The sequence below is a fragment of the Lepidochelys kempii genome, chromosome 10, assembly GCF_965140285.1.
Source record: "Lepidochelys kempii isolate rLepKem1 chromosome 10, rLepKem1.hap1, whole genome shotgun sequence".
Lineage (NCBI taxonomy): Eukaryota > Metazoa > Chordata > Testudines > Cheloniidae > Lepidochelys > Lepidochelys kempii.
The window spans coordinates 6,914,492-6,937,836 of NC_136389.1; the positions used below are offsets into that span (position 1 = coordinate 6,914,492).

At 39.2% G+C, this 23,345-nt stretch overlaps 1 protein-coding gene across 7 annotated transcripts in view; it reads right to left on the reverse strand.

Moving 5' to 3' along the window:
• Nucleotides 1–23,345, reverse strand: part of EPN2 (epsin 2) — a 69,895-nt gene that overhangs the window by 22,829 nt on the left and 23,721 nt on the right. For 4 of the 7 annotated variants that reach the window (XM_073361783.2, XM_073361786.2, XM_073361785.2 and 1 more), the window contains exon 2: nt 14,696–15,465. In XM_073361783.2, coding sequence (XP_073217884.1) covers nt 14,696–15,290 — 595 coding nt within the window. In that variant the 5' untranslated portion in view covers nt 15,291–15,465. Of the gene's footprint in view, nt 1–1,616; nt 1,773–14,695; nt 15,466–15,863; nt 15,971–16,157; nt 20,532–23,345 lie in introns of those variants that run through there. The other 3 variants (XM_073361781.2, XM_073361782.2, XM_073361787.2) reach the window with 3 other exon arrangements.

Sequence of the window (23,345 nt, forward strand, 5' to 3'; positions counted from 1 at the left end):
GTTTAAAGAAAACGATAGCAGGTATAGATATTTGTATTATAACTACTACAGAAGTCTTCTAAAGGTCAAGAATTTATCTGCTGAGAATTAGTTGCAAACCTATGCTATCATGTCATTATACAGCAATGAAAAGCAATCAAAGATGAAAGACTACATGCTAAAAAAAATGCTTCTTTGTGTGTCAAAGCTGCCTTTTTACAACTGTAACATTTGTATTACAAAAACAAAAGGAGTACTTGTGGCACCTTAGAACAATTTATTTGAACATAAGCTTTTGTGAGCTACAGCTCACTTCATCGGATGCCTTCAGCGAAAAATACAGTGAGGAGATTTATATACATGCAGACCATGAAAAAATGGGTGTTTATCATACACATTGTAAGGAGAGTGATCACTTAAGATGAGCTATTACTAGCAGGAGAGTGGGGTGGGGGGAGAGAAAACCTCTTGAAGTAATAATCAAGGTGGGCCATTTCCAGCACATAGCTCATCTTAAGTGATCACTCTCCCTACTATGTGTATGATAAACACCTATTTTTTCATGGTCTGTGTGTATATAAATCTCCTCACTGTATTTTCCACTTTATGCATCCGATGAAGTGAGCTGTAGCTCACGAAAGCTTATGCTCAAATAAATTCGTTAGTCTCTAAGGTGCCACAAGTACTCCTTTTCTTTTTGCGAATACAGACTAACACAGCTGCTACTCTGAAATTTGTATTACAATAGCAACAAGACACTCCGATTAGGTTTAGAACTCCACTATGTTCACTGAACAACTATTAACTAGTTTTTGTGCTCTGTCACAGATTTTTCTGTGTACACAAACATTGTTTTACCAAGGCGTGACTCATGCTGTTTAACATTTGAAATATCCACTAACATTTTATTAAAAAAAGGTAAAAATTCATTTACACTGAAAGCTAGATTACCCAGGGAGTAGGAAAAATGGATGTTTCTTCTAAATAGCACAGCTTCGTGTTTAAAAGTTAAATTGCTAAATGGCCTTTTTAAACCCAATTTTTAATCACCTTTTATAAGTGTATTACCCCTCCATCTGATTCTAGCCAATAACATTTCCTCAACTGGTATGAATTTTGCCTTTTCAGCAACCCTTCTCTCTGGCTGGAAAGTCACGCTAGAGGAAGTCTATGCTGCGGAAAGTTAGCTCCAGAGCAACATGAGGCAGTTCCCTTTCCTCCCTACTCTCCGACTCAGCATGCCATTTCCACTGCATTCCAATTCTAAAGGAGTTATGGATGAATTTAAGACCTGAACTATATACTCTGACACTGTACTGATCCTTCGACTTCCAAACCAGTCAGCCAGGCCCACTACTTTGAATTCTAATGATATCTACATTATTTAACCACTGCAACCTCTGCCAATCTTACTTTCTCAGACCTCTTCTCCATATATCCAAGTTTTGACTGCTTCAAAAGTACCCTTTACTCCCAAAAAACAAGGCCAAAAGAATCTAACACATGGGAAGAACCTCCAGTCTTCTACAAATCTTAGCATGCCAATCACTAATCGAGATCTCCACACTTCATTTACACATTTCAACCCACAGTTATATATATACACTCAGCTGAATTTCATGGAGTTGCATACTTACATCTCCATTTTTGGAGAGAAGAACGTAATTCCTTGAGATCACGGATTTTCAACCTTTTTTCATTTGCGGATGCCTAAAAGGTTTTGAATGGAGGTGCATCTTAGGCATAGCCTGCGGATCCCCAGAGGCCCATGGGCCACAGGTTGAAAACCAAGGCTCTAGATAGAAAAGTCAAAAGATCTGAAGTGCTCTGAAAATATAAAAGGCTCCAAAAATGTTGCCAAGTGAATGAATGGCAAAGGGGAAGCAAAAAAAGATACTAAGTAAATAACCAGCTTCATTCTTAATCACAACGTCATTCTTGCTTTTTTCTTTAGCTCTCAGCTTCTGCCTTTTGATGTGCTGCCTGTGCTCTCTTTTGGGTTTCTGGGGGGGCTTTGGTAAAGAAGCGAGTCCTGCACTGCAACCTCTGCCTCGCTCAAGTTTATACTTGGGCTCATTTAAATATAGCATGCCAAACAATAGCAGCTGCCACAGAAGATCCTGACAAAAGCAGCAGTCTGAGATAGCATGGGCCTACCCTGTTAAGGGCTTTGCAGACCGGTACCAGTATCCTACCAGTGGCTTTGGCAACAAGCAGGGAAACCTGTGAGTAGCATTAGTGTAGTGTGTTCTCTTAAGAATTTTTTTTTTAAATGTAATGCAGAAGCTGCAGTTTCCTTGTAAACTTCCAGTACAATCACAGGTAGAGTGAATTACAATAGTCCAGCCTGGAGTAGATGGATATGTGGGGCACGGGGGAAATGGAGTGTTCTTGCTACCCAAATATGGAAAGCCACTCTTGATAACCAACATCAGTACAGAGCCCAGCAAGCCTTAGGCGTCACACTATCTTGAACTTGGACAGCACCATATGCCCATGGGTAGTCCTCAAAATGCTTCTCTTCCAGCTAGCACCAGTCCAGCCTATCCTGTGATCATTTTAAACCAGCTGTTCCTCATCCAGGCTTTTATTTCCTTCGTGTATCATGACAGACGGAAGACAATTCTGTCTAGGCTGGAGGTAAAGGACAAAAATATGCTGAGTAGGGCTGATTTCATAGCCCCACATAGATCATGTTTTGTCTTCTCACAACTGCCTCCGAAGGTGGAATATAGGTGTTAAACAGCAGCAGTGACTGGGGCATCAACATGGATCTGGGATCCAAAGGAACGAATGCAGGCAGATTACTAGTACAGGAAAGTGACAAGAAAAATACAAATAATTTTTTATGATTCTCCACACTACATAGACTATTAAACCCTTTCTACATTGCAGATGAAAGTATACTAACAAAGACTGCTGTCCGTGAGAACCTAGATTGGCTTCCTTGAATATTGTGCACAATGATTTTTCCCCCTCTACCAGTGTTCTTAATCTGTGCTATAGAATATCTGGTAGGGAGCTGTTGCTAGCATGGCTTCAAAATTATGTGGTGGGGCTCATTACGTTAACTCCTTTATTATTCTCCCCATCTCCCCTTGGAAAGGGCTTCTTATAGCTTGTGTTTGTAGTAATTCCAGATTGTAGGGACATACAAATTGCAATATCCCAACTATTTCCACACTAAAAGCTTCAAGAATGAGTGGAAGAAATTCACTCAACTCTCCCCCTCCCACCATTTCCTCCTATCTCCGAAAAAAGCGTGCTAAAGAATGATAATCTTGCCTTATACCTCACTGTTCCCAATAGTGACCAGTATTCAGCAGTGCCAGGAACTGAACACAGTTCTTAACAAGAGCAAGCCACATAAAATGGCCTAAACATCTTTTAGAAGTTTCAGTAATTCAGCATATTTGTTTTTATTAATTTTAAATTAAAATTGCATTCTGGAGTTCCCATTCAAAGTTATTTTGTCTAACTGAAATTCTCAGCTGTGCTTCCTATTAAACACTGATGAAAATGTAACATCTTTAATTAAACCATGTGAGGTCCTTATAAAACTGCATTTGCACTGATGTGGCCATCAATAAATTCTTCATGAAAGAATTAAAATAAAATGCACCAGTGTTATTTAGTATTGACTTTTTTGTCCAGCAACTCCACTTTTAAATTCCTGCATTATCAGAACTGTCCCTGTATATCGGCTGGTTACTGCATAATAAGTTTTAGTTGCAAGGATCCAGTATAAAGGTTATTGCCTTAGTAACAGTATCTCTGCCACACAAAGAATCTCTTATACCAAAGCACATGACCATTAACTCAGATGTTTATGTAAGATGGAACTGAATAGATCAATTCTGACCTGTTAAGCTCTGCTTTGTTACTGCTTTGAGCATTTTCAGATTCAGGCATCTCTAGGCTTCAGGGAAACAACTGTGTGGGATATTTGCTGTTACAGTGATAAATGTGATTGTCCTGCTTTCTCACCAAGTTTATCTACAGTATAAAGAAATAATTTCCAACTTCAGTTAATCACTAAAGCGGGATTCTGTTCTACCATCTGTCTTTATTACCAGCTATGATGTCTTTCATACGTATTTACTCATCATTTATTATATTTTGGCTATACCTAAAAGCCAGCTGGAGAACCCCAAAGGTTTCCATTAATATATCAGAGTAAACAGACTGACATTGATGTAAACAATAACACTGCTGATACTAGTAGAAAATCAGCCATAGAATAAAAATAGGTTTAGCATTTTCACCCAGATACTTAGTCTACAATTTTTGGAAAGCATATCTATACCAAGCCATTTTATATGCTATGGGCAAAAGAGTCTCCACCCCACTGCCCCAGGCACTCACTTAATGGTCCAGCTTGATTGTAAAGTCAATGGTATCTTCTGTGATAGGCATTGCTATTATGTGTAGATCACAGAAACTATCATGTAAAGAAAGGAGAAGTGAACTAATGCAAGACTAAAAATTGTATACCACCACCTGTGCACCATCCTACTAATGGACACCAATCCATCCATAACCATACACAGATACTGTATGCTAGTCTAATCAGACAGTAATAAGGTAAACAGAATAATGAGGAAGTGATACTTCCAAAGAACCAATATCTAATCTCTCCAACTGTGAAATGTAGCATACAAATAGTACATTCTACGAGTTAATTTATATTCCATGAGTCTATTGATATAAAAGAGTATTTCGATGCCAGGAGGGGAATTATGGCATGTAATAAAGTAATAAAGAAGAAGTCAGATTTACTGCACAGTGTCTTCATAATCAACTTTGGAATGTCTCATTCCAGTTTTTAGTGATTGATGGGAGAATAACTGACTTTATGGATTAACCTTGAAATTTCTCTCATTCAGATTCAATTTCGTTTTTGATCACTAAAAACAGATTCATTCATTCACCGAAGAGCTCAAACCTGAGACCAGTACACACCCGTCAGATTTTTTTCAGTTACTGTAGCTCATGAAATACATAACATCCTATCTTTTTTGGTAAAAATACACCTACCTGGATACACAGTACATGAATATACAGATTTAAAGCATCACTTCTCTGCTTTGCAAAAAAATGAATAGTTGTTATCCGATCCATTCTGAGAAACTGGTAAACTGTATTTTGAAAATCACCTAATATTGAACAGATCCCTACAACTTGTTTCAATTAAGTAGTGATTTTTATATCAGTTCTTTAATCCTCCCTTAGCCATATCTTGAGAGAGGGGTTTAAAGCATGTATTGTTATTGAAAAGTTTGATTACAGTAACAATATTCATCTTTGTTTTGAGTTCTTGTGGTACACGAAGTAATTTATAAGGGATAATTAATCAAGTTGTCTTTTTTTTTTTTTTTAAAGTGATGCCTAACAGACTACACACGACATAATGAGTGAGGTCCCACAGGGATCAGTTCTGGGTCCAGTTCTGTTCAATATCTTCATCAATGATTTAGATAATGGCATAAAGAGTACACTTATAAAGTTTGCCAGACGATACCGAGGTAAGAGAGGTTGCAAGTGCTTTGGATGATAGGATTAAAATTGAAAATGATCTGGACAAACTGGAGAAATGGTCTGAAGTAAACAGGATAAAATTCAATAAGGACAAGTACAAAGTACTCCACTTTGGAAAGATCAGTTGCACACATACAAAATGGGAAATGACTGCCTAGGAAGGAGTACTGCAGAAAAGGATCTGAGGGTCACAGTGGATCACAAGCTAAATATGAATCAACAACGTAACACTGTTGCAAAAAAAGGAAACGTTATTCTGGGATGTATTAGCACGAGTGTTGTAAGCAAGACTTGAGAAGTAATTCTTCTGCTCTACTCCACGCTGATACGGCCTCAATTGGAGTAGTGTGTACAGTTCTGGGCACTACATTTCAGGAAAGATGTGGACAAGCTGGAGAAAGTCCAGAGAAAAGCAACAAAAATGATTAAAGGTCTAGAAACATGACCTATGAGGGAAGACTGAAAAAATTGGGTTTGGTTGGGCTGGAGAAGAGAAGACTGAGAGGGGACATGACAGTTTTCAAGTACATAAAAGGCTGCTACAAGGAGGAGAGAGAAAAATTATTCTTCTTAATCTTGGAGGATAGGACAAGAAGCAATTGGCTTAAATTGAAGCAAGGGTGGTTTAGGCTGGACATTAGGAAAAAATTCCTAACTGTCAGAGTGGTTAAGCACTGGAATAAATTGCCCAGGGAGGTTGTGGGATCTCCATCATTGCAGATTTTTAAGAGCAGGTTAGACAAACACCTGTCAGGGATGGTCTAGATAACACCTAGTCCTGCCATGAGTGCAGAGGAGTGGACAAGATGACCTCTCGAGGTCCCTTCCAGTCCTACGATTCTATGACATGTCAATGGAGACACACAGCCCAAGAAAATAAATGAGCTCTTCACACCCCCTTGGACTAATTAGAGTTGTTCTTATGCAGGCTGGTCCATTTTCCTCACTACTGTATATGCTCTGACTTTGACAGAACACCAGGGATGAATTTGGCCTGGTGATGCTGTAGCATAGGACACAGGAAAAAACCTTACAAACATGAGTATTCTGAATTTCCTTTGGTGAGAAGTCCAATTAATTAATTCAATTGACATTCTCTTTATATTGAGTCAGAGAGAAAGGCTGAATTAGAAGAGCAAAAACTGAAAATCAAAAAATTTCATATGACTAATAGGCAACGTTAAAACTATACAGATTTAAGACTTTAACACACATCTAAGATTACTTAGGAAAATTCTTTAAACAACTTTAAGACAGCTCTAAATTTTGCAAACTTTAGAAATGCTCTTTTTAGGCCATCTTGCCTGTCACTATCTCTTCATTAAAAATTGGACTGTAAAACAGAATTCTAAATTCTCGTTTAGGAAACCCATTTACTGCCTCAAGGCGAGAGGATTGTTTGAAACCAGGGCACCATGTGCACATCATGTTGTCCATCTAGTCTGCTCTGTTCACATAGGCTGTGCCAGGGTGTTAAAACATGTAAGAATCCTGCCCTGCAAGTGCTTCAGAGAGCAGGATTTTTGTCCATTGTCACACACTGCCTAGTACATACTCAGAAAGAGGCAGCAGATAGGCAAGGGGAAAATACAGGAAGCATATCTGGATACAATCAAAATGAAGCAGGGTACACCTCGTCTTGGGCCTAATACAGCAGTGTCCTTTAAAAGCAAGATAAAGTTTATTTCATTCATAGGGCAAGATGGGAAAGGAAAGAAAGAGAAGCTTTGTTTCAGAGTTCCTTTTGGCTACCAGCCCAACTAAATATAATACAGATATAACATTCTCCACAAAAATCAAGCAATTGACTTCTCTTCTCCATTTCTTCCCTCCACTTCTATGAATTTTCTCAGGTCTCTTAAAACGCTCCACACACACCTGATCATGCCTTCATACCTCCTGCTGTAGCCTAGTGTGCTTCCTGAGTAGCCACAGCAGATTGACAAGGAGAATCTTGGGAAGCTGTGATGATGAAGACAATGTGATTCTCAGGTGCTGCTGGGAGTGGGAGGGAAGGGAAAGGGGGCTAGTTTGAGACAAAAGAAAGGTCTGACTCCCTAAACACCTGTGCAACTTCTTGAGTCCTTCAGCAGCAGCTGAGAATCTTGAACACATGCCCCAGCTGGAGTGCAACACTGAAACAGACCAACATTGTTGCACTCTTATTCTGCTGAGGACTGGTTGACACCAGTACAATCCCAGAATAATGCAGGATTCCTGCAGTCTGATGTCTAATTTAGGCTCATGTTTAAGGTGAACATTAAAAACATTGCTACATTGGAACGGTTGGTGGTTTCAGTCAAATTCTTAGAGAATAGGTTTCCATGTCAAACACCATTACCACTGAGACCCATAATTGTGTTTTGTATTAGGAACACTTATCAGCAAGAAAGCTACGTACTGAACTGATCAGTACATTTCTCACAGAAATTTTACGATATACCTAAATTGGGCACCCAAATCCATGGTTACCATAAAAAACTGAACTGATTTTCACACACAGCTTCCAATCACTTCAATTTCCTGGACTAAAAACTTTTCTTCTCACCCCTAGAGGTGGCCCACTGGGTCAGGAATGAGGCACATTGGTGGGTGGGGTGCTACAGGTAACTGTGCATCGAGATGCAGCTTTGGTTTCTAATGCTTTCAATCCAGCACTAAATCAAGAGTATTAATTTAACTTGAAATGAAGTAAAATTTTGATATAAGATTTCACATAACTCACTTCAGCATATATATAAGATTTTAAAGTTTACCAATTTTTAAGCAACTGCCCAAAATTTGAAAATTATCAATCATAGATGATTTAAAACTAGAAGGCAGCAAATCACCTTTGGTATCAAGGCAGGATTGTCAACATGATTGCCTTTTTTTAGTTTTACACTACATTACTGGGCTTAATTCGCAGATGACTTTACTAGGAAATAAAACAGCAAAAATATTCATTCTAACTGCCATTGCAAATATCAACACATGGATATTGCTACAATAATACATCCCCTAGGATTACTCCAGCTTTACAACATAATTATACAACGGCCCCTAAAGATATCTAAAGTAAAGCTTTGGGGAAAGGATATTATTTGAAATAGTGGATTGTTACGGATCAGCTGAATATACTTGCAGGGAGTCCGGAAATAAAACCTTTATAAAACATTCTCAGAAAGGTGAAGTATCATTTCATATTATGGAGACAACTCAAATTCTCACCATTCATTTCCTTTGAAATAGTATTTAACACACAAATTCTCAGCTCAACATTGAATATAATATACCACTTACACAACTCTCTAAAATACCACCCTACAAGTCTGTGTAAGAAATAAGTTAAAAATTGAGAATCAAGAGAAAAGTAATTTGGCTGGCTCAGAAAGGTAATGATACATACAGGCATCAAGCATCAGAGTTTTCCCATTTTCAAATCATAATATTGGTCCAATGAGAGAAAATACTTTGTGACTTAGGGCTTGTCTACACTTGAAACACTATAGCAACACAGATGCAGCTGCGCCACTGTAGTGCTTCCATGTAGACACTATCTACACACTGATGGGAGGGGTTCTCCTGACAGCACAGGTAATCCACCTCATCCAGCTAGGCTGATGGAAAAATTCTTCTACAGGAGAACCTGAGAGTTACGAACACCAGAGTTATGAACTGACTGGTCAACCATACACTTCATTTGGAACCAGAAGTACACAATCAGGCAGCAGCAGAGACAAAAAAAGAAAAAAGTAAATACAGTATTCTGTTAAATATAAACTACTAAAAAGATTAAGTTTAAAAAAAGATTTGATAAGGTAAGGAAACTGTTTCTGTGCTTGTTTCATTTCTTCTTCTGCATAGTAAAGTTTCAAAGATGTATTAAGTCAATGTTCAGTTGTAAACTTCTGAAAGAACAACCCAAAATGTTTTGTTCAGAGTTATGAACATTTCAGAGTTACGAAGAACCCCCATTCCTGAGGTGTTCATAACTCCAAGGTTCTACTGTTCTGACGTAGCACTGTCTACACCAGGAGTTACATCAGCTGAACTAGGTCATACAGGGGTGGGGATATTTCTCGCTCGAGTGACATAGCTGGGTCAACCTAACTTTTTAATCTAGACCAGACCTTGGAGCACTTTTCATCAGACTATCTACAAGACCTTTACAAAACTTGGTATTATCTCCATTTAAAGACGGGGAAATAGAGGCATGGGGTTTGTAACCACTGGGGATTTGCTATACATGCTATAGCCACAAGTGTAAAAAGTGACCTTCCCCGGTGCATTCTACCCGCATTGGAAACTGGGGGGCTCTTCAGATTAACCCTGACCAGCGAACATTTTGAAACACTTCTCGTCTGCACAAGATAACATCGCCAAGTCGGGTTTAACATGTTCTCTCCCAACACAGTGCACTTTCTTAGTTTAGACAAAGCCTTCCCCAAGCACTGCTGTGGAGCCAGCGAACTAGGGAGGAAAAAATCTTAATCTCTGGGAATCCTAGGCATTACTATGAGATTTCATGAGGATAAAAAAAATTCTAGACTGTCTATTTTAGTGTCTGATTTAACTTCCAAAAACAATAAGAATCCTGCCAATGATTTCAAAATCCCATCAATTTGGCTCATAAGTACTCCCAAGGTGTCTATCACTGTGGTATAATTTCTAAGCACTGATTAAAGAGTGCATGAAATTGTCTTATATTGGGCAGATACCCACCTAATAGCAAAGGCGACATCACAAAATTTAAACATCCTCAAATAAGGAATAAAGCTTTTTTGGAAGAAGTGATCAAGTTCACATGCTGTTAACTGTATGTTAATAGGAACATATATTAGCAATATCAGATAAAGAACTGAGAACGGTAGATTCAGAATTATTTTAGTGTGAAGTAAAATCATGTAAATGTCAGTATCTCCACAGTGGCTGGGAATTAGAGTTCAAGTCTGGTGTTATTTTAAAACTCAGAATTTGAGCTACAATTACATAGTTAAGGGTTTAAACAGGTGTCAGCAATTTTCCAAGAAATGGAAATGCTGCAGATGGTAAGTAGAGAAGCTTTAACAGTTACTGCAAAATAAGACTATTTGCAAGAACATTGTGTTGAAAATAATCTTCCAATTATAAATTTCCAATTACAAATACAAACACTTGAATACCTCTCCACCGCTTGTCAGTCTCCCTGTCAATCTCCTGCCAGTCAAGCAATTTTATTTATTTAACAACATACATTTCACATCACAGTACTAAGCTCTTACTGATCATCATTTGTAGATCACCAAATGCTTTACATCTATGGCTAAGCACCATCACCCCAGTTTTACATATGTAGAAACTGAGGCACAAAGGTTAAGTGACCAACCCAGTGTCACATATTAAGTCAATGACAGAACTGAGAATAGAACCCCAGTTTCCAACATCAAGTCTGGTGCACTGGACCCCACTACCCCTATTTTCATGACTACTCCTACATAAAACTGTCAAGTGAGCCCTTTTAGGTTTACTTTCATGAAACTCATCTCTCACGAAACCAGAATTATACGTGTGCAAGCCACATCACAATAAACGTCATCTTAAGTAAAAGGAATGTACACAAAAAGCATTTGATTAAAAATTCAGAGGTATTATCCAGAATTCCTATAAGCTGTCTAGCAAGAATGAAGCAAAATATTATCTACAAATTCTCCAAGCCAATTATTCAAGGAACTAATCCCAAATGTATATTTATACTAATACAGCTAGATATAAGAGCAAACACCCAAACTTCAAAAGTACAAAATATTTTGAATAGCAATAAAACAAAAAATACTAGTAATAAATATATGAAGAAGTGTTGTGGTTATCTGTCTACCTGCACCTAAATAGCTACGGTGGCCTTAAGTAGAAGTTTGGAACCATATAAAAATCCACCCATAGATTAATTGGCTATGTTGAGGTGAACTTGCATTAAACTGTAGGGCAGAGTTGGACAAACTTTTTGGCCTGAGGGCCACATCTGGGTATGGAAATTGTATGGCGGGCCATGAATGCTCATGAAATTGGGGGTTAGGGTGCGGAAGGGGGTGAGGTCTCCAGCTTGGGGTGCAGGCTCTGTTGTGGGTCCAGAAATGAGGAGTTCAGTGCGTGGGAAAGGGCTTCAGGCTGGGACACAGGGTTGGGGTGAGGGGCCCCTCTGGGGATGAGGGTTTGGGGTGCAGGAGGGTGCTCCAGGCTCAGACCAAGGGGTTCAGAGAGCAGGAGGGGGATCAGGGCTGGGGTAGGGGGTTGCGGCACTGGAGGGAGTCAGGGGTGCAGGCTCCAGGAGGTGCTTACCTCAAGCAGCTCCCAGAAGCAGCGGCATGTCCCCAGTCCGGCTCCTATGCAGAGGCACAGCTAGGTGGCTCTGTGCACTGTCCCGTCTACAGGCACATGGTTGCTAGCCAATGAGAGCTGCGGGGACGGCACTTGGGGCGGTGGCAGCATGCGGAGCCCCCTAGCTGCCCCACGCGTAGGTGGGACATGCTGCTGCTTCCAGGAGCTGCGCAGAGCCATGGCACACGTGGAGCGGGGCAAGTCCCGGACCCCACTCCCTGGCAGGAGCTTGAGGGCCAGATTAAAACGTCTGATGGGCCGGATTCAGCCCCTGGGCTGTAGTTTGCCCACCCCTGACTTACAAGGATATTTCCCAATGGCTTGCAAAGTGAAACGTTTACTCTTTCAACGTAGTTTAATAGAGCTACATGCTCACACCATATGAGAAGAAAGGATAATGCAGATAGACATAACTCATCTTCCTTTGAATGGTCTATAGATGGAAACCAGGATTTTCCATTATCTTGTATTTATTTATTTATTTATTTATTTTAAAGCCTAAATTAATTCTACACTAATAGGGAAGACTTTAAATTTCTGGGGTTTTGTTTTTGGTTTCTTTTGCTCACAATGTAATACTCTGTGCCCCACCACACAATCTCCCACTCCCCCTGGTAATGGACACTGCTGCTTTGAAATAGTTTCTGGTTCTCTTTTCACCTGTAGATGTTGCTTTGGTCTATTAAGCTCAATAAAATGTAATTAATTTGTTGTTTGGATTGTTTCAAAGAATATTTTTAATACCCAGCAAAATGTTTGGTCATTAGCATTAACGTGTTGGGGACGCTATAAGCCAGAAGCTCCGGAGTTTCTAAAGCTTCCTTACTTGAGGGTGTCTGAGGAGCTCAAAAAAATCTTTGCTGCACAAGTGGTTCTGCAAATAAAGATGTGGAGAAGACACTCGGGTGCACAAGTAAAAGCAAATAATGATACACATGACACTAATATTTTGTTTTGAAAGAATGACCTGAACATGGTTCTGCTATCTAGCACACAATAAAATTCCTAAAACATAAAAGGAATAAGAATTCAGCAGGATACCTTCTCCTGCAGCATGAATATAGCAAAAGAAAGTTTGAACCTCTGCTATCTGGTTTAGTATGGCAAATAAAAATGTTTAAATATACCTACTTCGTTGAAGAATAGAACCAAGACATTATTAACATACCATGGTGAGGATTGATTCAATAAATCAATTCAAGTTAAGAGCCATGATATTTCATCCTAATCTCCTAGCCAAGTATGTTTCGATTAGGTTAGTTCTCTGAAGGGAGAGCTCAAAAGAAAACCTAATATCCTTGTGACACAATGAAGATGCTCTTCTTTCAGAGTCAATACTGAAACAATGCCCCAGCATGATAAAAAGACGTACTCAGTGGTTGGATGTTCCATGGTTTTTCTAATAAGAGGGAAAACAGGGGCTCGGAGTACTTGGGATCATTTAAGATCCCATGGTATTTTTCACAAGAAAGAAGTATTAGGATTGGTGCCTGATAAAATTCCAGTTAGGATAAGGACACTTAATGTGCTTTTCTCTGTAACTTTAAATAGATAAAGTATTTTTCATTGCCTATCCTAAACTGCTGCGCAATATTGCTATGTGCTGCTAGGGTGACCAGACAGCAAGTGGGAAAAATCAGGACGGGGGTGGGGGGGAATAGGAGCCTATATAAGAAAAAGCCCCAAATATCGGGACTGTCCCTATAAAATATCGGGACATCTGGTCACCCTATGTGCTGCTAAATTGCTGCTGCCTTCCGCACAACAAGCGGGTGGCACGTCATTGGCTGTGAAGGCAATTCCTGTATTTATAACTTGAGAGGTAGTAATAATTTAGGATGAAGGGCCCAACAAATGAAAGATTATTGTTATAACTGACACTTATTCAATTCACCATTGACTCTGTTACAGCACTTCAGATACTGTAAGTGTTCATTTAAAAAAAAAAAAGTTCTCCTTTAGCATTATACCACAACCACTGAGATTTCAGCCAAAGCAGCCTTCAGCAGATCATTACTTATGTTAAGAAGTGCCAAACCAGACTTCATAACACAAGTGGGCCCAAGCAGCATACAAAGAACCCATTTCTTTGGCACTGTATTCTCGTTAATTTTTAGAATGAAACAGTATTTTGTACTGATGTTTGTATACCAACAGTTGATACTACAAATGTGTATTGTGGAGAATTAAGCACTGAAGTATTGAACTGTTACAACGGTATTTGTTTAAAAGAACTGTTGAGCAATGACGTAAACTAAGTGTCATGCTCATACTAAAATGAAATAGCAACAAAATAAAAGGAAGTCTGGTCAAACTGATGGATGCAAGGGAATTCCCTGTGCTGATTTTATTAAAGTAGAATTCTGAAAAGAAACCTAAAAGGATGAAGTATAAAACAAAACAAACTTTTCATCACACACACCTCTCAAAATTGGAAACATATGCAGAATATTAACTGAAAGAATCCCCTTTGCTGCTCTGCCCCAGTCAGACATGTCATATTAAACATTGGAATCCATTCATGGAAATGGCGGGATTTCACCACCTTTGGAACAAGGGAAGTAAAATTGTTTTATAAATCAATTTAAATCAACATATTCACCCTCTCCCCAACTAGCAATTAAGCTTAGTAATTTGTAAAGGCATTATTAGTACTTCCCAGAAGACCTATAGCGTTTCAGTCACTGCAAAAACCCCTTGTGATCTGTACACTAATATTCTAGAAAGCTCCACTTCCTCTCTCATATAACTGCAAATCAGAATCTGAAAGCTCTGAAAAAGATGTAGATTTACAGAACAAAACCAACCTCATTTTTACATGCTATTGATTATTTGTACTTACAGCCATGGTAAGATGCAGGAGAGCCTCCAGATTTGCCATATTCTTGCTCTGAATAGCTAGTGGATAGATTAGGCTGACTGGAACCTCGGCCAAATGTGATCTGGTTACTACCAACTCCAGTGGCCACCTGAGCCATACGCTCTTTGGTCTTCAGGGCTTGGGCCCTCTCTGTCTTGAGTCGCTCATCATCCTTCAGAAGAGAGACCAGCTGCTTGGACTTCTCCCGTACATTGATGCCCTGGTCCTTACCATCTCGATCGATATACTGGAAGTCCTTCAGTGTTTGAATAGCAAAAATGTTCTCTTTACACTGCTGTGCCACCCTCTCAGAGCCAGTTTTAATCAGGTAATCTAACAGAGTAAGGGCCTTATACACATGCCGCCAGTTTTTGCCATGGTCATTCAGCCGTTTCCAGATCATGCTCATAATTTCAGAAAAGGCTACCACATTGTAAGTCAGATCTGCTATTTCAGTCATTAAGGAACTAGAAGGACCCCAGGGGTCATTGGAAGTTGCTTCCCGAACTTTTATTTCAGCCTCTGAATAATTGTTCACAATGTTTTTCATTTGCCGTCTAATAGACGAAGTCGTCATTTTTTTCCCCTTTTAATAAGACAAACTTCAAAAAACCTTCAAAGAGATTAATTTTTTCCCCCAGTGCAAGTTTCTGGACCTTGAAGACTCCGTATCAGTGATCAATCTGAAACAAGTTCTCCTAAGATCATTTCCTCCCTTCAGGAAAAAGGTGCAAGACACGGGAAACAACAACCTAAAAAGAAGAAAATTAAAAAAAAAATTAGTTGTAGCTTTAATTGTTCTTTTGTGAATAAAATCATCCAACAAAATTGTCCAAAGTTTTGAAGTCAACTGAAGGTGTGTTTTCAAAGTCCCTAGTGCATTTTACTTGACGAAACCCACTTTTGCTCCTTATCTCAAGACTAAGGTAAGATTAACTGCTGGAAATTCACACTATTTAAAATCAGCAACATAAATATCAAAAGTAAAAAAAGCATTAGAATATACAATAAAAAGAACATGTCTATTACTGTACTCTGATTAGTTTACAGGTTGTTTCATCACAATGCACACTGACAACGAGAGAAAGCTAAGCCAAAGAAATTAGTTGTGAATTTAGTTTTGTTGTGAGGTCTATAGTAATTATCTCACAGGATCAAGTTCCAGAGTCAGGTCCACCTCATGGGAGCAAATTCCAGTCAGGTCCAGGTCCTTCAAAAGTTCAGTCTCCTGCCCTCATGAGTCTCCCTCTGTTGGTTAATAATTTCAGTGTTCTAGTGTAACATAGCTGTTGTGAAAACAACAAGGAGTCCGGTGGCACCTTAAAGACTAACAGATTTATTTGAGCATAAGCTTTCGTGGGTAAAAACCTCACTTCTTCAGATGCATGGAGTGAAAGTTACAGATGCAGACAAATATACTGACACAAGAAGAGAAGGGAGTTACCTCACAAGTGGAGAACCAGTGCTGACAGGGTGACCAATTCCATCAGGGTGGATGTAGTCCACTCCCAACAATAGATGAGGAGGTGTCAGTTGTGGGAACTCATGGTCATGGAGCGTGAGAATTTCCTATAAACTAATCACACTATTTCTAAGGTATCCAGGGCCAAATTCATAGGGGGCACTGAATATCAGGGCAGACACCTTGAACTGGGTTCTACATTTAACTGGGAGCCACTGAAGAGGGGCAGCAGAATAATGCATTCAAGGTGACCTGCAAAGCTAAGCAGATCAGAGGGAAAACAGTTTGTTTACTTGACAGCACTATGTGTTTATCAGAGTCACAGTTTCTGCTGCTTGGAAGCATATTTCACATAGCACAGAGGAAGGATTTGTTTTAAATTATAGGAAAATGTAATTGTAAATCCAAAATATTGTCAAGGGAACTCAACTGTAAGCTTTATGAATGCAAAACCTTTTAAACTTTTTTGAAGATGATTAGATTTCAAATTGGCAGAGGCCTATTTAAGCTTTACAATGCATTACTCAAGTGAACAGACATTCAGATATTAACGCTGTATGTTTACTATGTCAATTGTATTAAGATTAATTATATCCTTTGATTTTCAAATTTAAAAAAATCATTGCATTGTTTTACAAATTACTAATAAAACCAGTTTAAATACTCAAAAAACACCGATTCCAGAAGGAAAAAGTTACCACACTGGCAGAACAAGGATTGTACTTTTAAAAATGTTCTCCAGTAATGTTTCTCCAGACTTGTATAAGAAACTGCACTATCTGTAACAAAAGGCGTGGGTGAGAATTAACACACTGATTACAAGCTTAACATTACCATCATTCTTCAGATTACTATGATGCCATTTTGAATGAAGGCAGAATTAGGGTTCAACTTAGGAAGATAACTTTTCTAAGTCAGTAATAAATGTACAACTTTATAACAGTGAAAGAACAGTACAAAAGAATATGTCCTTTCAAGAATACAATTCTCCACAAATAAGATCAGTGACCACAAGATTAATTATTATAGATTTTTTTTAATCTGTCTCAATATTTATTCTTGGAAGAATTAAGATACAAACTACTATAGTTTAAGTATTGCAGAAAATTAAGTTGGCCATAAGACCAGACCTGAAGAAAAGCTCTGTGTAAGTTTGAAAGCTTGTCTTTCTCCAACAGAAGTTGGCCCAATAAAGATAAACAAACACCAACAAACACCTAACCCACTTTGTCTCTCTAATAAGAGTTAAAAACAGACTTCAAATAAAAGGCATCAGCATAGTGCAATCCTTTACATTTATTTAAATCCAACTCACAGGAAAAGAATTTTGATCTATCATCAGACAAACACCAGAAGGAACAGAGCTCAGTAGCAGCATCTGGATAGGAAATAGAGATTACACTGCTCCGAGAGGAGTCTCCTCAGCTTGGCAGAGGAGTCCCCATCTAAACATCTGAACTCCACTCCCTCCATAACTGGGGAAAAAACTGGTGAAGTTTTGCAACAAGATAACAATGAAGCCAAGAGCTTAGCACCATTCAGAAAAGGCTTGGATATTTATATGGATAACAAGAACATTCAGAATAACAGTAGGCATAAAAAAAATAAAAGATACTGCAATACCTGGATATAAACTACACGTGAAGTACCGATTAGGTTAGAGGAGGGAATAGTACTATACTAAGAAATTCCATAGAATATGAGACAATTCTGAGTGGTGAGGATGGATACATCGAGTCTGTATGGATACTAATCCTAAAATCAGAGGAATACAAGTATACTAATAGGATTACATGACTAGCCATCTGATCGGGAAAAGGTTATTGGGTGCCCAATGTTATGAAAAAAACAAAGAGGTAAGTAATAAAAACAGCAACAAGAAGCAACTTCAACTACCTACATATAAACTGGCAGTGTTACAAATGGACATGGTTTGGAAAACTAATTTCAACATCCATAGCTGAACTACTAAGTAAGAGCAACCACAGCATAATTAAGTCCAAGACCCTTGGAGGAGGATTCATATAAAAAACTAGCATTCCTCCGCTAAGCTTTAGAAAGGAGTATTTCAAAGTGAAGTAGCCTTCGAAAAGACCCTTAATTATTGCTTGACTTTCATCAGGTGCGTAAGAAACCACGCGTCTTGCACTCAAGAATGTGCCCTAGACTGAAGCACCTATTTTAACAGAGAGGAAACCAAACAGTCAGTGCTATGCCCTGAAACGGGCCAAGAGCAGAGCTTCCTCTGTTGAGTCACCAGGTGCTTGAACCCCAGCATAAAAGTAAAGGGTATATGATGGTCAATCATACTAGCAGGTAGACTGAATTATCCCCAACATTGGCCATATCTGCACTAGGAAAAAAACATTTCTTTCTGTAGTGAAGACAAAGCCCAAGATACAAGTGGGATTTGAAGCCTCTCTCAATATAAAGGTGGTCTGCAGGGAATCCAAAGTTTGGGGGAAAGGCTGAGGTTGAGGCTTATGTTTTATTTATTTCTGAGTTACCAATAAAGCCAAACACTGGAAATGAGTGAGTTTGCACTATGTGTATACACTCTGGCATGTGATGGGAACTCTATCTGATTATAGTCTAATTCTCCCAGTTTGAATGATGTGCTGCAGTAGCAACAGAAAGTGGCATATGTTACAGGCACAAGTGGTAAACCTGCAGTAGACAGAATAGAATAAAGGGATCTAAAGAGGAACACTTTGAAAAATATGAAATTGTTTGCTATGTTAATAAGTGAGCACACTGAATTAGGTGCAGCAGAAACAAAGGTGTTCTTAGCTCTTCAACAAAATTAAAAGACTTCATTTGATCATTTGTACTTCTGTAGAAAATTATAAGATTGTTACACAGTGCAAACTCTAGCATTCAGATACTTTACATATTCATACCTTGAAATAATTATGCAATTTCAATTGCTAATTAAATAGCTTTGTTTGATATGAGTCAGCAAAACAGTGCTGAGTCCAATCATTAACATGGTACCTTTTTTGACCCAGTTTAGAAACATTTTGCCTCCCTGGTCCAGCTATTCCACTTTTTGCTACTCTGAAACCTAGTATTTTGAGTGACTTTCATTTTATCCTATTAAAAATAGCAAAGAAGGGCTTGGGGGAAGGACCATCTCGTGTTAATTCGCTTTACCTAAAATAAAAATGTGCCAAGAGTTTAATTTCATTTTTTCAGTTATTTTGTCACTAGCAATAAATCAAGTTCTTGGCACTTCATAAAGCAAACACTAAAAGATACACAACTCATCTGCTTCCCCATTCTTATAAAATTAATATTTTACTTGACCTTAACATTTGGAGAATACGAGAACAGCCTTTGAGATAAAAGTTAAATATCGCCATTTGATAAAGAAAGAACATTTTTAACGCATGATTAGTTGGTTTCATAGAAAACAATTATTTTCATAGAAAATTTAGGATTCTTTTAAGAGGCCTTAGTGAATTAGCATCTCACCAATGAACGAATACAAAGTACAATATACTTGCAACTTCAACAAAAAATCACAGTCCCCATTGTAAACAGTATAATTGCAACTGCAGCAAAAAGTAAAACCTGTTTATTACAGTTATTGCTCTTTGCAAAAAGCAGCTGCAGGGACCACCAACATGAACAGATTTCTTAAAAGGGATAGCCAAGGCTTTTTGTTGGTGGTGGTTTCTTTTTTTAACTGAGGTCCCTAAAATTTCATCCACCTAATATTGCTGCCTATCACAGTGGGCCACTTTTTCTCTATTTTCTAATAATTTTGTCACCTTTTGTACAAATAGGAATGGAATATGCAATTCTGAAGAGAGAAAACTACAGTTTACCTGTAATGTCAGGAGTAATCTTGGGGGTGGGGTGATGAGAATATCTAATTTCTCAATTTCCTTTAGGTCTTATTCAAACACTTTCATAATATGTATAACCCTGAAGGATTCTCCTCATGACAGTTATTCAGATATCGAATGCAGATGGAAGGACTCTTGACTATTTCTGCCTATCAGATCTGAACCAAGAGACTAAATGAAATTCACAAGAGATAAACCACCATCTTTAGTTTGCTAAGACAAACACAGAAATGAGGCCAATGCACACAGACATTAATAAAACAATTCAAAAGAGAAGCAATATAAATCCACCTAATGTACAGATTTCAATAGAATCCACTGAGTGGTCTGAAATGTACAGCCACACACTGAAGTTTGTCTATACCAGGGGTTGGCAATTTGCGGCACGTGTGCCAAAGGCAGCACGCAAGCCGATTTTTACTGGCACGCTGCTGTCAGCCGGGGTCCCGGCCGCCACCCGCACTCAGCCCGCTGCCGGCCTGGGTGAACGGAACCCCAGGCCTGCAGCAGGCGGAGTGGGGCTGGCTGTCGGGACGCCGGCTGGCAGGAGCTGGCGGACAGAACCCCAGACCGGCGGCGGGCTGAGCGGCTCAGCCCGCCACCAGTCTGGGGTTCTGTCCACCAGTGTAGTGTATTACATTTCTCCCCATAGGAATGTGCTACTTACAGCGTACTGCTTACGGCTGCCAGTCCTGGTACTCCGCAAGTAGCTCATTCCTACGGGGAGAAATTGAATACACTACGCCGGCGTAAGGAAGGCTGTGCCTCCCCAAACAGCCGGCCCACTTCCCGCCCCCTGACTGCCCCCCTCATAACCCCTGACCCATCCAACACCCCCCCCCCGCTCCTTGTCCCCTGACCACCCCCTCCTGGGACCCCCCGCCCCTAACCACGCCCTGGGACCCCATCCAAGCCCCCCCTGCTCCCTGTCTGCCCCGACCCCTATCCACACCTCCAACCCCTGACAGGCCCGCCAGGACTCCCACGAATATCCAACCACCCCTGTTCCCCGTCCCCTTACCATGCCGCTCAGAGCACCAGGCCTGGCAGCCATAAGCAGTACACCATAAGTAGCACATTCCTATGGGGAGCAATTGAATACACTACACCTGGCCCCGCTCAGCCCGCTGATGGGCTGGAGTTCTCAAAATATGTTCTCTCACCCTTTATCAAAAATTACACTACATTAGCTTAAAAACTTTAAAACTTTGTATATTACAGTAATCGTTAAAAAATGTATAATGTTAATAAATACATAGGGTTGATGAAACAAAGTAGTTGTGCTTATGTGCCTGCGCTTAATTTGTATTTTCGATGATTTACCTTCTAAAAAAATCTCACGTCTCGCATCCCCAGAAAGGGCATCTTGCACCCCCAGGGGGTGTGTGCACCCCAGGTTAAGAACCACGGCACTAAACTGATAAGATCTGCATTTTAATTTAACTTTAAATGAAGCTTCTTAAATGTTTTTAAAACCTTGTTTATTTTACATACAACAGTAGTTTAGTCACATAATATAGACTTATAGAGAGAGATCTTCTAAAAACGTTAAAATGTATGACTGGCACGCGAAACCTTCAATTAGAGTGAATAAATGAAGACTCGGCACACCACTTCTGAAAGGTTGCCGACCCTTGGTCTACACTGATAAAATAGCCTTCACTCAAAGCAAGAAACTCAGTAAGAAAATTTAAACAGGGTCAAGTTAAGTATGCAACTAAAACTGAAAAAAATACAGGTGTAAATATCCCTTTCATATCAAGTAGACGTTAGCGTCAATGTTTTCAATATTACTAAAACTAAAACAGCCAGACCACAGACACCAGATTTTAGCTGGAGGACATACTGGGAGGAAGAAATACACATACAAGCTAGATTAGTCATTACTATCAGTACATGAGAAAAAAATGCCCTTTTTGACCTGTTGGTACTAATTATCACACTACTTCAGGAGAGAGTTATCAAACAGGTTAAACTGCACACATTTCTACAAACAAGATATTTTAACAAAAATATCCAATTTTCCCCCCTTTTCCTACAAGAAAGGGAGATCTGCAAATTTTCTCACAAAGATTCAGATTACATTCATAAAAAGGGATTCAGCCAGACATAGCTAAAAATGTGTTCATATTCTAGAAAAGTGAAATACACAATGGATTAATGTAACATCTGTACAGTGTTGTGTGTGCAGTTTCAAGTACATGGAAAGGAGTGGTTTACACAACTATACAATACAAAACTACATTTTATTAGTAGTACCAGAGATCCTCAAACCCCAGCCCCATTCATTCATGACTAACTCTTAATGTGAAAATATTTGTATTACTGTAGAGCCTAGAGGCCACAGCCAAGATCCCCGTTGTGCTACACACTGTACCCGCAGTGACAGACAGTCTCTGTCCCCAAAGAGTTTACAAAACAACTAGATAAGACAGAGGGTGCAAGGGGACACAGAGGCACAGTGAACTGACTTGCCCAAGGTCACACAGCAGGCAAGTGGCAGAGATAAAAACAGAACCCAGGTCTCCCAACTCTCAGTCCAATTGCTTCATCCACATGCTGCCTCCCATAAGACATGCCTTATGCCACATATTTTAACATCAAGCTAGCTGAGTCAAATATAGACCCTAAGACAAGCAGGAGCAACTCGAATGAAGCTAATACTTATCTGTTGTTATATTATCCCTAAAGTTTCACACAAAAACTAATTGGGAATATTACAGTTCCAAAATAATTTTGCAGTGTTATTGTCGCTGTGCTGGTCGCAGGATGAGAGAAAGACAAGGTAGACGAGGTAACTTTTTATTGGACCAACTACTGTTGGTGGAGAGTACATGCTTTTTGAGCTAAAAAGAGCTGAAAAACTCTGTGTAGCTCAAAAGCTTGTATCTTCTACACCAACAGAAGTTGGTCCAATAAAAGATATTACCTCCCCACTGTCTCTCTCTCAGTTTCAAAGTAAAGAGTTCAAGTCAGGAACTGGTGAAGTTAAGGTTAACTCTTCCTTCCTCCCGCCACACACACAGATTTGTGTTTTATAACTTGAAGTAGCAACCTGGTAATACCGGACTGGAAAGACTAGTGATAACATCCACTATGGCAAATCCTATACTGCTATATTAAAATCCATTTTGTAAATATTCAGGACAAACCATGTTATTACACACCATTGCTTAATACAGCTATTAATACCAGTTGCTAAATTTTGGAACATTGTTTTGCTTACATTTTAATGCTCCCTGGAAGATGCAAGTAAATTGTCTTATAATTTAGTAGCTACACTGTGTGAAAAGTCCTCACTTTCCACGTACAAAAAAAA